The 12,946-nt window shown below is 68.2% G+C and overlaps 1 protein-coding gene across 2 annotated transcripts; it reads left to right on the forward strand.

Annotated features, from left to right (window-relative positions):
* Positions 1-1,131: 1,131 nt before the first annotated feature.
* On the forward strand, positions 1,132-11,011 carry RNPEPL1 (arginyl aminopeptidase like 1). 2 transcript variants are annotated; one of them, XM_043578370.1, is made up of 11 exons: positions 1,132-1,778; positions 5,145-5,285; positions 5,613-5,764; positions 6,261-6,377; positions 6,556-6,791; positions 7,063-7,176; positions 7,674-7,786; positions 8,065-8,173; positions 9,165-9,395; positions 9,470-9,612; positions 10,076-11,011. In XM_043578370.1, exons 1-11 carry the CDS (start codon positions 1,245-1,247, stop codon positions 10,361-10,363), a joined length of 2,178 nt encoding a protein of 725 aa, XP_043434305.1. In that variant the 5' UTR covers positions 1,132-1,244; the 3' UTR covers positions 10,364-11,011. The 2 variants fall into 2 exon arrangements, with proteins under 2 accessions (XP_043434305.1, XP_043434306.1); XM_043578371.1 differs by having other exon boundaries at positions 1,143-1,778; positions 5,631-5,764.
* The last annotated feature ends 1,935 nt before the right edge of the window (positions 11,012-12,946 follow it).

The raw sequence follows: 12,946 nt of genomic DNA on the forward strand, positions 1-12,946 counted from the left end.
AGTGTGTGAGGTTCCTGGATGTCCTCCCGGGCCAAAAAGCCCCTTCTCCCCAAAGATCTGAATTCTTACATTCAGAGGGTGGCCCCTCACATTCCAAGGCTTCAAGATCCACCTGATGTTTGCTCACTGGGCATCCGCACCTCCTCACTGGTCTGCAGCCCTCTCCTCTGGATCCAGGCCGCGGGACAGGACCCTGCAAGGTGGCACGGGGGCAGACCAGATCCCTGTTACCGCCCCAACACCACCTCCTGAACAACAAGCTCGTCTCCGGGGCCCTGCCGGCCCTCTAGGCAGCACTGTCCAACAGAACGAACATCTACTCCATCCAGTACGGTTGCCATTAGCCACACGCTACCCTACACACACTGGTTGGAGACCTTGAGCTATGGCTAGTGCCACGGAGGAATAAACTTAACACTTTGGCTAAATCTAAACAGCCACATGCGGCTACTGCTACCTTATATGACAGCACAGTCCTAAGGCCCCCAGGCTCCGCAACACAGACTACTGGCCTCACGATGGAGGGGGCGCGGGGGAGGGGTGTATACACTTCCAGGCTTTGCACAGGCAGAGACCGCACTAAGCAGCCACTACCCCTAGGAACCTGTCTCACGGCAGCCCTGAGAAGCCGCGAGAGAAGCGCACAGGGCTTGGGATGCCGCTTGGGATGCCAAGGGTACACCCAGGCCCCTGTGCGCCCCGGTCCCCCAATGCACAACACCCCCCTCCCCGGCTTGCTGGCCCGCCCCGCACCTAGTACCCATCCCCGCGCACGGTGTCCCCGGGCTCCCCGCATACAGCTCTCCCGGCTCCCCAGCCCCGCCTCGCGCACGGCGTCCCAACCCCTCACGCGTTGCCCCCCGGACCTGCACCCGGCGTCCCCGGCTCCCAGAGCCTCCGGCTCCCCGGCCCGGCCCCCGGAGGAGCGCCCCGGACCTCCGGTCCCCCTCGGCGCCCAGCTCCCTCGGCCGCCCCGCCCCGGTCCCGTGCGCACGGCGTCCCCGGCTCCCCGGGCCCGGCCCCGCGCACAGCGCCCCCGGCGGCGGCCGAGCGGAGCCCGAGCGGGGCGGTGCACGGCACGGGGCCGGGCCGGGCGGCTCCCGGCGCGACTTCCTGTTGTGCCCGCGCCCCGCCGCCACCGCCGCCGCCGCCGCCGCCTCCGCCGCCGCCGCCCGGCGCCCCTCGCCCGCTCCCGGCGGCCCGCCGCGGCCGCCGCCCATGGATTTCACCTAGCGCGGGCGGCTATGGCGGCGCAGTGCTGCTGCTGCAAGGCGCCCGGCGCCGAGGCCGCGCCCGCCCGCCCGCCGCCGGAGCCGCCGCCCGCCCTGGACGTGGCCTCGGCCTCCAGCGCGCAGCTCTTCCGCCTCCGCCACCTGCAGCTGGGCCTGGAGCTGCGGCCCGAGGCGCGCGAGCTGGCCGGCTGCCTGGTGCTCGAGCTGTGCGCGCTGCGGCCCGCGCCCCGCGCGCTCGTGCTCGACGCGCACCCGGCCCTGCGCCTGCACTCGGCCGCCTTCCGCCGCGCCCCCGCCGCCGCCGCCGCCGCCGAGCCGCCCTGCGCCTTCGCCTTCGCCGCAGCCGGGCCCGGGTCCGCGCCGCCGCCCCCGCTGCCCGCCTTCCCCGAGGCGCCCGGCGCCGAGCCCGACTGCTGCCCGCTGGCCTTCAGGGTGGACCCGTTCACCGACTACGGCTCCTCGCTCACCGTCACGCTGCCGCCCGAGCTGCAGGCGCACCAGCCCTTCCAGGTCATCCTGCGCTACACCTCGACCGACGCCCCCGCCGTGAGTCCGCCGGGGCTGTGGGCTGGTCTCAGGGCCGTCTCTGGGCGGCCTCTCCCCGCGCTGCCAGGTTAGAGGGCGTTAACCCGGGCTCTGCGCCTGGGGCACCTGCAGAGAGGGCACCTGCAGGGGTCCGTGGCCTCTGGCCTAGCACTGCTCCCCCTGGCCCTGGGGCCCCGTTCAGGTGCCCTCAGTGATTCCGAGTCTTAGGAGACTTGGGCTGAGCGAGAGTCCTGGTGCCGGCCCGGTGAGGGCAGGGGACTGCATGCCACCAAGGGAGGCCTCTCCCTTCAGTTGTGCAGAGATGGTCCCTGCTTGGGGACGAGGGCCGCCTCTGGTGGGAACAAGCCAAGCCATACATCTGCCGGAGCTTGGCACCAGGGCAGGCCAGTGGGTGGTGTCGGACGTGGAAGGGCCTCCGTGGGACCTGTGTCTTCAGAGGACTCGGGGGCACCTGATGTGTTCTCTGGAGGTGGCATGAGGGACAGGCCTGCCAGAGCGGAGACAGAGAGGGCCGGGTTGGCTCTGGTGCCCTGGGCCCCCCTGCGCGAGGATTGGTGGATGCTGCAGCCGGGTGGCCCCACAGGCACTTACGGAGGCTCTGCCGGGCTCTGGGCCCGGGACGCCCGCCGGCCCGAAGGCTCTGCCGAGAAGCCTGGGTGGCGCAGGTGGGGCGCCGTGTCTGCGGCACCCCTGCTCCGTGGTGAGGCTTCCAGGAAGGAGCAGGTCTTTCGTTCCCGCGGCACGCGGTTGGTTCCCTGGGTCCCCATGTGGACAACACACGCGTGACACCCCGCTCCCCCATGTACACCACACGCACGCGGCTCTGGGAGGCCCCGAGAGGTTCCGTCCGTCACTGCCCGCAGCTTGCAAAGGGACAGGTGGCGTAGCGGCATCAGGCCAGGAGCCACCAAGGTGACGTCAGGATGGGAAGAGCCCGGACCAGAGGCACACCTGCGGGCTTCCTGCCCGATTCCTGGGGGCCCTGAGCAGGCCCCGCCCCCACCTCCTCCCCTGAGCCCCCACCAGTGTGCTGGCCCCCCGCTGCCTGCTCAGCTAGGCTGGGGCTCTGACAGGTGGCAGACACGCTCCCAGCATGCAGTGAGAACGAAGGTGTGCTTCTCCCTGAACTTGTTCTGTGAGCTTGGAACCCTCGTGTCTGGTCCACTCAAGGCCATGAGTAGCAGAATGGTGGGGCCCGGACCCTCAGCAGGCTGCCAGCAAGAGTGGCCGTTGTCCCTGGGCTTTCTATGGGTGCTTGGAGCAGGGAGGGGCGCCATGGTCCCCACACAGACTGCGCAGCTGTGGGTGGGGTGACAGGGGCCTGGCACGTGAGCTGGATCGCTTGCAGAGCACACAGGGTTTGGCGTCTGACCTCAGGCACCCACTGTCCTGCGTGAAGGCCACGGGGCTCGGGGACCGTGCACAGAGTCCCCTTCTTTTCCTGGTTTGTTCTAGGACTCAGGCTTAAATCCCTAAACCCATCCCTGTGCCAGGTGAGGCTGTCGCTTCCTGGGAGGCCCTGTCCGTGGGTCCCCCCACCTCCAGAGTCAGTTTAGGGTGCTGCAGACTCTGGGATGTCTCTTGCGTCCCATTCCTGAATCCCACCCACCCTGTTAAGGACAGCTTTCTTCCTGCACTGTGATGTCTAGAGGCGTCACCAGCCCATCTGCAACTGTGCCTGTGCCCCTTGGACCCGGTGGCTCGCCTCTGGGGCAGGGTCCCGCCTGTCTGGGGGTCTGCCCCAGCCCCCCACTCCCAGGGAGGACTGTGGACCCCATTGGTCTCTGCTAGGCTAAGGGGAGACCAGTGTGGGGTGCGCCCTCTCTGGCTGGGCCCACGAGTGGACATGAGGAGTGGGAAATGGGGGTGGGGGTGGGGGGCTGAGCTGGGCGGAGCCTGAGGAGGACCACAGGGGAGGGAGGAGTCAGTGGAAGGGGAGGCTGTGGTGGTGGAGTAGGTGTGAGAGGGGAAAGTAAGGTTGAAGGGGGTCTGGGGGACCTTGGGAGCCGTCCCCAGCGTGGGCCAAGGGCCACCGGTCACACCGTCCACTGCAGAGTCTCCTTAATGCAGATTCCTGGGTCCTGGCCCCAGAAGGCTCTGGGGTGGGGCCTGGGAGTCTGCAGTGTTGAACAGGCTCTACAAACAGGCCTTGTGCACGTCGAGGGTCAGCAGAAAAAGAAGATGCCGCCACGGGCTGCCCATAGTGAGGGGACAGAGACAGAGCAGCCAGAGGGAAGTTTTAAAGACACCTGTGAACACTGGCCAGCGTCTGGCCGGGGCCGGGTAGGCGGCCCTGCCGGGTCTAGGGATCCACTTGGGTCTGGGGTCTGTGTGGTCTGCGGGGAAGGGAGGCCCCCCTGGATCTGGTGTCCACCGCTTCTGTGATTTCAGCATGAAACACCGTCAATGGCCGGCCAGCAGCCGCGGTGGCCCGCAGCTGTGGACTCCACCAATCCATCACTTGCAGAGGCTGTGGGGGGTTGGGGTCCTTTCGTAACCGCCCTGGGAGGACCCTTGTGCGCTTGGGCGCTGAAGCGGACGAGGAACAACCCAGTTTGCTTCAGTGATCGTGTGCTGACAGAGGGGAGCGTGTGAAGAACAGATTCAGGGGCTGCACACGTGCACCAGCGGCCCTCCTCGGGGCCACTCCTGTCCCGCCCGTCCTCTCCTGGCCCGGAGCCCATCCCCCCATGGGGTCCCTCCCGGAGAGGATAACCGCATTCCCAGGGGCGGCCCTGGGCTCAGGAGTTCCCTCCCAGTGTGTGGCTCATCGGGAAGCTCTGGTTTCCCCCCATTTGCACCTTCTTGGCTCCCTTTGCCGGCTGCCGGCCTGTGAGAATCTGGGCGTGCTTCAGACTGGGCGTCAGTTTCCCTCTGGAGGCTGGGAGGAGGAGCAGGGGCCAGGAGGCTCAATTCCCTGGGCTGGCTCCTGGACGCACGGCCTCCTACTGGCTCTGGTGACGTAGTAGAGGCCGCGCTCTGGGTCAGCTGCCCTGCCTGCCGGAGGCGCAGGCAAGCGACAGTGACCAGGAGTGGCTGTTGGCTCTGGAGGAGCCCAATGGGACCATCTCCCCCCAGCCCCCAGGCCCTCACTGTCTTCCTCTCTGGCCGCCGTCCCCAGAGGCCCAGGGCCGAGAAGCCTGAGTGGGACCACCGGTCAAGGGCCACTTCCCCGAGGCCCTGCTCTCCCCAGGAAACCTGCCCAGCTTCCCGGAAATAAGGCGTGGTTGGCAGAGGTGTCCCGGCCACCTGTCCGCGTGATGCTTTCCGCGGGACAGGGACCCTCGCGCCTCGCCGGGGAGAGGGGCCGCGGCCCACTGTGACGGGGAGGGTGGCGCTGATGCCCTGCCCGCTGCCCGCCTGCAGATCTGGTGGCTGGACCCCGAGCTGACCTACGGCAACGCCAAGCCCTTCGTCTTCACCCAGGGCCACTCGGTGTGCAACCGCTCCTTCTTCCCCTGCTTCGACACGCCCGCCGTCAAGTGCACCTACTCGGCCGTCGTCAAGGTCAGCGTCCACCAGCCTGGCCCACCTCCTCGCCACCCTCCGAGAGGGAGCCCCAGCGCAGGGCGGCGGTGGGGGGGCAGCCTGACCGGGGTGCCCAGCGTAGCGTGGAGGCTCTCTGGGAGGAGAGGTGCCCGTCGGGGGCGGGGCTCCCCACCCCGGACACGGGATTCCCTGACCCACCTTGTGGACCCGCCATTGAAGACATGGGTTACCCTGACAGGGGGCGTGGGATTTCCCATCACGGACGTGGGGCGCCCTGCGGGGGGATGCGGGGTTCCCCATCAAGGCCATGGGGTGCCCTGATGGGTGGGGCTTCCTCGCACACAGGCCCCGTCGGGGGTGCAGGTGCTGATGAGTGCCACGCAGAGCACGTACGTGGAGGAGGAGGGCGTCTACCGCTTTCACATGGAGCACCCTGTGCCCGCCTACCTCGTGGCCCTGGTGGCCGGGGACCTCCAGCCGGCAGACATCGGGCCTAGGTAGGGCCACCGCTTCCTGCAGCAGCAGCTGCTGCTGCCTGGGGCCCAGGCTGGGGGGAAATCCCGCCGTGGGCTGGACACGAGGCCCGCGTCCGTGGCTGCCCTGCCGAGGACCCCCACACCGTGGTTCCCACTGCTTCGCACTGCCAGGCTCCTCCTACCCCACCCTCCCCCGGCCCCGGCCAGAAGCCGGGGCTCTCCCCCTCCTTAGTGTCCTCCTGCTGGGGCCACACCAGAGCCCGACACACCCTCGAGCCTGGGTGGGTTATCTGTACCCAGCAACAAGGGGAAGCGAGCCACCCCCTTGGCGTGTGGCTCGGCCGCTGCCGCGGGAAGGGCCTGCGTGGCGGCCCTCCCGTGAGGTGGGGTGGCGGGCAGCAGGCTGACTGCTCTCGGAGGCGTGGGTGGTATTTGAGCCCAGAAGGAGAGGGAAGGCCTGCGGGCGAGTGGGGTGGGGGCCGCTCGGCCTCTGCCCACCCTCTCCGCCCTGTATTAGGAGCCGCGTGTGGGCCGAGCCGTGCCTCCTGCCCACGGCTACCAGCAAGCTGTCGGGCGCAGTGGAGCAGTGGCTGAGCGCAGCCGAGCGGCTCTACGGGCCGTACATGTGGGGCAGGTATGTCCCGGGGCGCCCGGGAGCCCGGCGGGCTACACGGCGGGCGGGTCAGAGGGCAAGTCCTGCCTTCCCGAGGGGTGAATGAGGGCCTACGGGGAGGGTCCCCCATCTGATGTCCGGGGGTAGAAGGCCCTCCGGGCCTCTCACGGTCACTCGCCCGCCCTCCCGCCCGGGGCAGGTACGACATTGTCTTCCTGCCGCCCTCCTTCCCCATCGTGGCCATGGAGAACCCCTGCCTCACCTTCATCATCTCCTCCATCCTGGAGAGTGACGAGTTCCTGGTCATCGACGTCATCCACGAGGTGGCCCACAGCTGGTTCGGCAACGCCGTCACCAACGCCACGTGGGAAGAGATGTGGTTGAGTGAGGGCCTGGCCACCTACGCCCAGCGCCGCATCACCACCGAGACCTACGGTACTGCCGCCGGCTGGCTGCGGGAAGGGTGGGGGGACGGTAGGAGCCCCACACGGCCAGGCCGGGGCCAGGGCCGTCCGGGGTACTGTGCAAGGGGCTGAGAGCCCAGCCCGGCCCCTGGGGTGCACGGTCCCCTGCCGCGTGCGTGTCCGGCGGGCTGGTCTTGGGTTAGCCCCACGAGGCTCAGGGCGGGGAGCGGCCTCGAACCTGCCCGGGTGCTCAGGCTGGCCCTGCCCCCTCCCACCTCCACTGCCCTCCTGTCCCCGTCCAGGGGCTGCCTTCACCTGTCTGGAGACGGCCTTCCGCCTGGATGCCCTGCACAGGCAGATGAAGCTCCTCGGAGAGGACAGCCCGGTCAGCAAGCTGCAGGTCAAGCTGGAGCCAGGTACCCACTCCCTCCAGGTACCCGCTCCCGCCAGGCCCCGCTCCCGCCAGGTAACTGCTCCCGCCAAGTACCCACTTCTGCCAGGTACCCGCTCCCGCCAGGTACTCCCGCCAGGCCCTGCCCTGGGCCCTGCGGACGTCGCCCCGAAGGGCCTCACCACCCCTTGCTTCCTCTGGCTGTGGCGTCTCTGGCTGGATCCCTGCAAAGGCCAGGCTGGTGCCCCCAGCCCTAGGAAGGCCTCCCCTAGGCTCCCTCAGCCTGCCGCCGCCTCTCACGGGCTCTGAGCGCTGGCCACCATGATGTGCGGGCCCTCGGTTTCCTCCAAGGCCCCGCGGGCAGGGCAGGCCCCATCGGCGAGCGCCCAGGGCTCTGGGGACGCGAGGGACAGGAGCTGTGAGCCCTTCCTGCTCCGCAGCGCCCGACCACCCCGGCCCCCTTTCCCGCCAGACGTAGGAGGGCCGGGACGCCGCCCAGAGCCAGGGCTCTTCCCCTTGCAGGAGTGAATCCCAGCCACCTGATGAACCTGTTTACGTACGAGAAGGGCTACTGCTTCGTGTACTACCTGTCCCAGCTGTGTGGAGACCCCCAGCGCTTTGACGACTTTCTCCGAGTGAGCAGCCCTCTCCCCGGGACAGGCCCTGCCCTCCACCCGCCCTGAGCCCCTCCCCAGCTCCCGGGGCCGCTTTCTGTCCTGGAGGGCGGCGTGGAGTCAAGGGGGGGCCTGACGGCAGCGGTGCAGGGCACCGCCTCCTCCCTCCGGCTCCTCCCGGTCTCGGCCACTCGGCAAGGTCCACGTGGCCACACGGGTGCCTCTGCGCCCACCCCTGCGTTGGTGGAGGCCGGTGCGCCCCGCCCGCAGCCTTCCTGAGCCCTGCCCCACCTGCGCAGGCCTACGTGGAGAAGTACAAGTTCACCAGCGTGGTGGCCCAGGACCTGCTGGACTCCTTCCTGAGCTTCTTCCCAGAGCTGAAGGAGCAAAGTGTGGACTGCCGGGCAGGTGAGGCCACCGCCGGCCACATGTCCGCGTCCGGCTGGCCTTCAGCCCACCAGGGGCGCAGCGGGTGTGAGCCGGGGCGGGGGAGGGGAGGCTCTGCTGCAAAGGATGCCGCTCCTGCCTGGAGAAAGGCCCCCCCTGGGGTTCGTCCGCCCCCCCGTCAGCCAACCCTGGCTGGATGGCACGGTCCTCAGGTTGGGACCCCGTGGCTGCAGAGAGGACAGTGTGTTTCCCAGCCTCGTGGGGCCCAGGAGGCTTCCCTGAGGAGGTAGCCCTTAGGTCAAGCAGGCTGAAAAGCAGGCACCTTGCGCAAAAGGCCTGGGGCATGATTGGCTGCGCAGAGGGAGGTTTGCCTCAGAGCTGCCTGAGGCCAGCTGGCCCACCTGTGCCTTACCCACAGAGGTGTCTCTGGGGCTCCGAGGGCTTGGGGCCAAAGGAGAGACTGGAGGTGTCGGACGTCTAGGGAGAGCCAAGATTTGCTAGAGAGCAATGAAGCGTGGCTGGGAGGTGTGGGCAGCGTGGCTTGGTTTCGGAAGGATTAATAAAAGCACCGAGGGCCTTTGGGGGTGGGGAACAGCAGCACGTGTGCCCCCCCCCCCCAGCTGCCCCAGGCTTTAAAGCAGGTCGCCGCCCCACCCCCTGCTCCTCCGCCCCTCCCTGAGGCCCTTCGGTGCACCCGCACCCCCCCCCCCACACCCCAGGCACTGAGGTTGGGTTTAAAGTGCCTCGCTGCTTTGTACCCATGAGAAGCACGGCGGTGTAGGGGCCCTCAGCCACCAGCTTCAGTCTTCAGGCCTCCCTGCGCTGCTTCACAGAAGCCCTTCCTGCAGCTCCAGGAGGCAGGCGCCAGAGCGGACCCCGGCCTCCCCTAACTGCCCCTGCCCTGGGGCTCCCAGGCCCCGGGACAGTCACACCCGGGGACGCTCTGAGAGTCCAGGGTCGCCGGGGCAAGCTGGCTTCGGGTGGGGACCCCAGGACGGCATCTCTCCGGCAGGGCTGGAGTTCGAGCGCTGGCTCAACGCCACGGGCCCCCCACTGGCCGAGCCGGACCTGTCCCAGGGCTCCAGCCTGACCCGGCCCGTGGAGGCCCTCTTCCAGCTGTGGACCGCGGAGCCTCTGGACCAGGCGGCCGCCTCTGCCAGTGCCATCGACATCTCCAAGTGGAGGACCTTCCAGACAGCGCTCTTCCTGGACCGGCTCCTGGATGGGTCCCCGCTGCCCCAGGGTAGGTCCTGCGGCTGCCAGGGTGGCTGGGGCGGAGTGTGCCTGCCCGGCCCTGACCTGCGTGTGGCCCGGCAGAGGTGGTGATGCGCCTGTCCAAGTGCTACTCGTCCCTGCTGGACTCCATGAACGCCGAGATCCGTATCCGCTGGCTGCAGATCGTCGTCCGCAACGACTACTACCCCGACCTCCACCGGGTCCGGCGGTTCCTCGAGAGCCAGGTATGGCCTCCCGCACCAGGCCCCGCCCCCACGGCTTCACCCAGCAGGCCGGGCATCCGGGAGGATGATGGATGGTGTCCGGGAGGAGGTGGGAGACACGCGGCGTCTGGGTTGGCACTGGGGACACACACCAGATGGGAGGGGAGGCCATGTCCTCCAGAGGTCAAAGCCGAGGGTAGGGTCTGGAGGTCTAGGCATACCGGGTTCTGCGCCCGTGGGCAGTCCAGCCCCCGGACTGTGGCCCCACGGGTATCCGAGGGTCCCGGGCTCCAGCCTCCCCGCCCCGCACACCTGTCCCCCTTCACTGCCCCTGAACCCAAGCTCCCTGGAGACGAGGCCTCTGCGGAAGGCCCGCAGCGGTGGGGGCTGAGAGGCCTCCGGCAGTGTGACCGCAGGCCGGGGTGGCTGGGCTGGCAGGCTGGGCCAGGGAAGGCCCGGGGCCACAGTGTGCCGACCTCCCCAGATGTCCCGCATGTACACCATCCCGCTGTACGAGGACCTCTGCACCGGCGCCCTCAAGTCCTTCGCCCTGGAGGTGTTCTACCAGACCCAGGGCCGGCTTCACCCCAACCTGCGCAGGACCATCCAGCAGATCCTGTCCCAGGGCCTGGGCCCTGGCGCCGAGCCCAGCGCGGAACAAGGCGGTGCCGGAGCAGACTCGGAGGTGGACCCAGAAGCACCGGCCCTGCTGCTCGGGGACGAGGCCCCCGGTGCCGCCATTTCTCTCAGGGACGTCAACGTGTCTGCCTAGCCCTGACCTCCCAGACACCACGATTGTGCCTTCTGTAGCCCCGGGCCCGCCGTGACTGTGCCTCGCCTCTGGCCGTGAGCTCCCTCCTGCGGGCTCTGCCAGGGACCTCCTCACGGCCGGCGAGGCCCGTGGACCTGGTCCCCCAGCTCTCTTGCACTGCAGGCCCGGAGAGGCCAGCACACGCCATGCCTGTCTCAACACTGACCGCCGGGCACTGCCCCCGGGGTGACAGCCCCGCAGTCCCACGGCGACTGCCACACTGTGCCTTACGTCCGCCGGGAAGCCCGGGCCGCGCCGTCCTCACGGCGGGCCTCCTGCCCACGGAGTCCCGCACCCCGCTGCTGGGGTCGGCAGCCTCAGCCGGCCCCTGGCAGAGGACAAGGACACAGACATGCCCTTAGTGTAAGGCCAGGGGACACTGAGGAGAGGGTGGACCTCCCTGGGAAGGGGTCCCCAGAAAGCCTTAGCCCCTCAGGGAACACGGGGTCCCGGGCCCCAGGACAGTCTGTCTCGCGGCTGTAACACCCCACAGGGAAGAGGGCAGGTGGTGCTGGTGCTGGTACTCTTTCCCACCGTGAGGGAGAGGCCTGGGGGCCCTGCAGCCGGGTCACCGTGATCGTCCCATTAAACCTCCACTCTGCAAACAGCCCCCCGGCCTGTTCGTCCCAGCTCGTCTTCCGCGTGCACCTGGCCACCCTGGCCTGTGCTCGGGCAGGGGGCTGCTGATGGGGCGGAAGGGGCTTCCTTTGCACTCCAGCCACTCCTGGCTCTGCCCTCAGAGGCCCCGGATCCTGCCCTGCAGCCTGGGGTTCTGAGGACCAGCAGCAGGCCAGCCCCGCCCTCCCCGCCCAGGCCCTCGAACACCAAAGCGGAGGAGCCCGCTTGTCACCACCCTCCCTCTGGGCCTTTCTCAGGGGCGGCCCCCATCCCTAGCTGGAGTAAAGGCAGGGGTGCATGGTGGGGGCAAGTTTGATCTCGGATGGCCAAGGGCCAACAGCCACCGGCACCACCGTGGCAGACGCTACAGGTGTGAGTGGGGCTCAGAGAAGAAGGAGGTCGGGGACTCCACTTGGGTGTCCGCCACGGAGGGCGACTGGCTGAGCGGTGGAAGGGGGGTGTGACGCACCCGCTGAGGCCAAGGGCTGAGCCGGGTTCTGCTTACGATCGCCCACGGGCTCAGTCTCCTGCAGAGCCTCACGCCAGGCCCAGAAAGGACACGTCACCTGGGCCACAGGCCAGCCCCGGGCACAGAGCCGCACTCTGCACAGGGGGCTGGGACTTGAGAGGACTGCAGCGTCTCGCCCAGCCGCCAGGTCACCAGTATCCCGTGGACTTTTCTGCTCTCTAGACCCCTCTGCCCCGGGGGACGGCCTGGTCCCCACGCACCCAGCATCTCGGGTGGTCTCCGTGAGCGTGGGTTTGTGCATCAGGGCTGAGTGGGGTTCCACTCAGCCCAGAAACCTGGGAACCGGAAGGCTGGTCACCCACCCTGCGGGGGACGGACAGGGAGAACACAGGAGGCGTCCGGCAGCCCCCGCCCCACAGCAATCCTGGTGCCCTGCAAGAGGCCTCGTCCTGGGCTCCGTGGCCCCTCAGGAGGATCCGTTCTCTTCCCAAACCAGGTGCCAACGAGAAGCCCTGTTGGGGCTGAGCCGCTCTCTTGGCCTCTTCCCTGCAAGAGGGGAGGTTAATTTCAAGTCTCTAGTCACACCCTTTTCAGTCCCGGGCTCTTGGTCTCATTGGCAGTTCGGCGCTCTCACGATGCCGGTCTTGCCGCGGACTTGCCCGCAGCTCCACGGCCACGGTGCCTTCCCGGATGCTGCCGGGTGCACTTTGCTCCCTGCCTGCCGCTCCACCTGCCCGCTCTCTCCTGACTTTGCAAAGCTCAGAAGCAACTCCCAGCTGTCACAGCTAGCAGGATGACGCCCATCTCCTTGATAATGTCCTTGTCACAGTCCTTGTCACAGTCCTGGCTCTGAGCGACCCTCTGGGGCGAGCCGGAGCACTCCCGGCCCCGTGAGGCCCTGCGTTCCTGGCCTTTCAACATTCCTTTCCCTCCCAGCTCGCAGCCCGGGCAACACTTTCTTGGCCCATCTCCTCCTTGTAGTCTCTTGCCCAACGCTGCCTGTGACCAACACATGCTGCCACTCTCCCACCAGGCTCTCGAGCACATCACACACCACCTGCCTTGTGAGTCACCCCGGCCGGGTGCTGACCGTGTTGTGCCAGCCACCACGGAACCCCACCTGCCAACGCTTCCACTTCCGGAGCGGCTCCACCGGCCCCACGCCCACGGCACACGTGTCCTGTGTTCTGATAGAATGGCACCCTCTTCTAGGGGCTGGTTTCTAGGCCACAAGCTAAGTCACACTCCAGCAACAAACACCTCTGAAATACCAACGTTTTCAACAAGGCGTGTTTCTCATTCAGCTACAGGCTGGCAGTTGGGTGGCCTTCCCGTCACCATCACTCCTCAGGGACCCACCCATGCTGACGAGGGAGAGGACATCTGGAGCACTCCAGGCACCTTGCCAGAGATACGGGAGAGCTGGGGAGGGGCTCACACTGGCCACTGCCACCACG

The sequence above is a fragment of the Prionailurus bengalensis genome, chromosome C1 (genome assembly GCF_016509475.1).
Source record: "Prionailurus bengalensis isolate Pbe53 chromosome C1, Fcat_Pben_1.1_paternal_pri, whole genome shotgun sequence".
Lineage (NCBI taxonomy): Eukaryota > Metazoa > Chordata > Mammalia > Carnivora > Felidae > Prionailurus > Prionailurus bengalensis.

Bases quoted from the DNA above. Each gene is read 5' to 3' on its own strand.
- RNPEPL1 (XM_043578370.1), top strand. From the start codon at position 1,245: ATGGCGGCGCAGTGCTGCTGCTGCAAGGCGCCCGGCGCCGAGGCCGCG. The intron at 7,177-7,673 runs GTACCCACTCCC...TTCCCCTTGCAG, and splicing joins GCAGGTCAAGCTGGAGCCAG to GAGTGAATCCCAGCCACCTG. The intron at 8,174-9,164 runs GTGAGGCCACCG...TCTCTCCGGCAG, and splicing joins AAGTGTGGACTGCCGGGCAG to GGCTGGAGTTCGAGCGCTGG.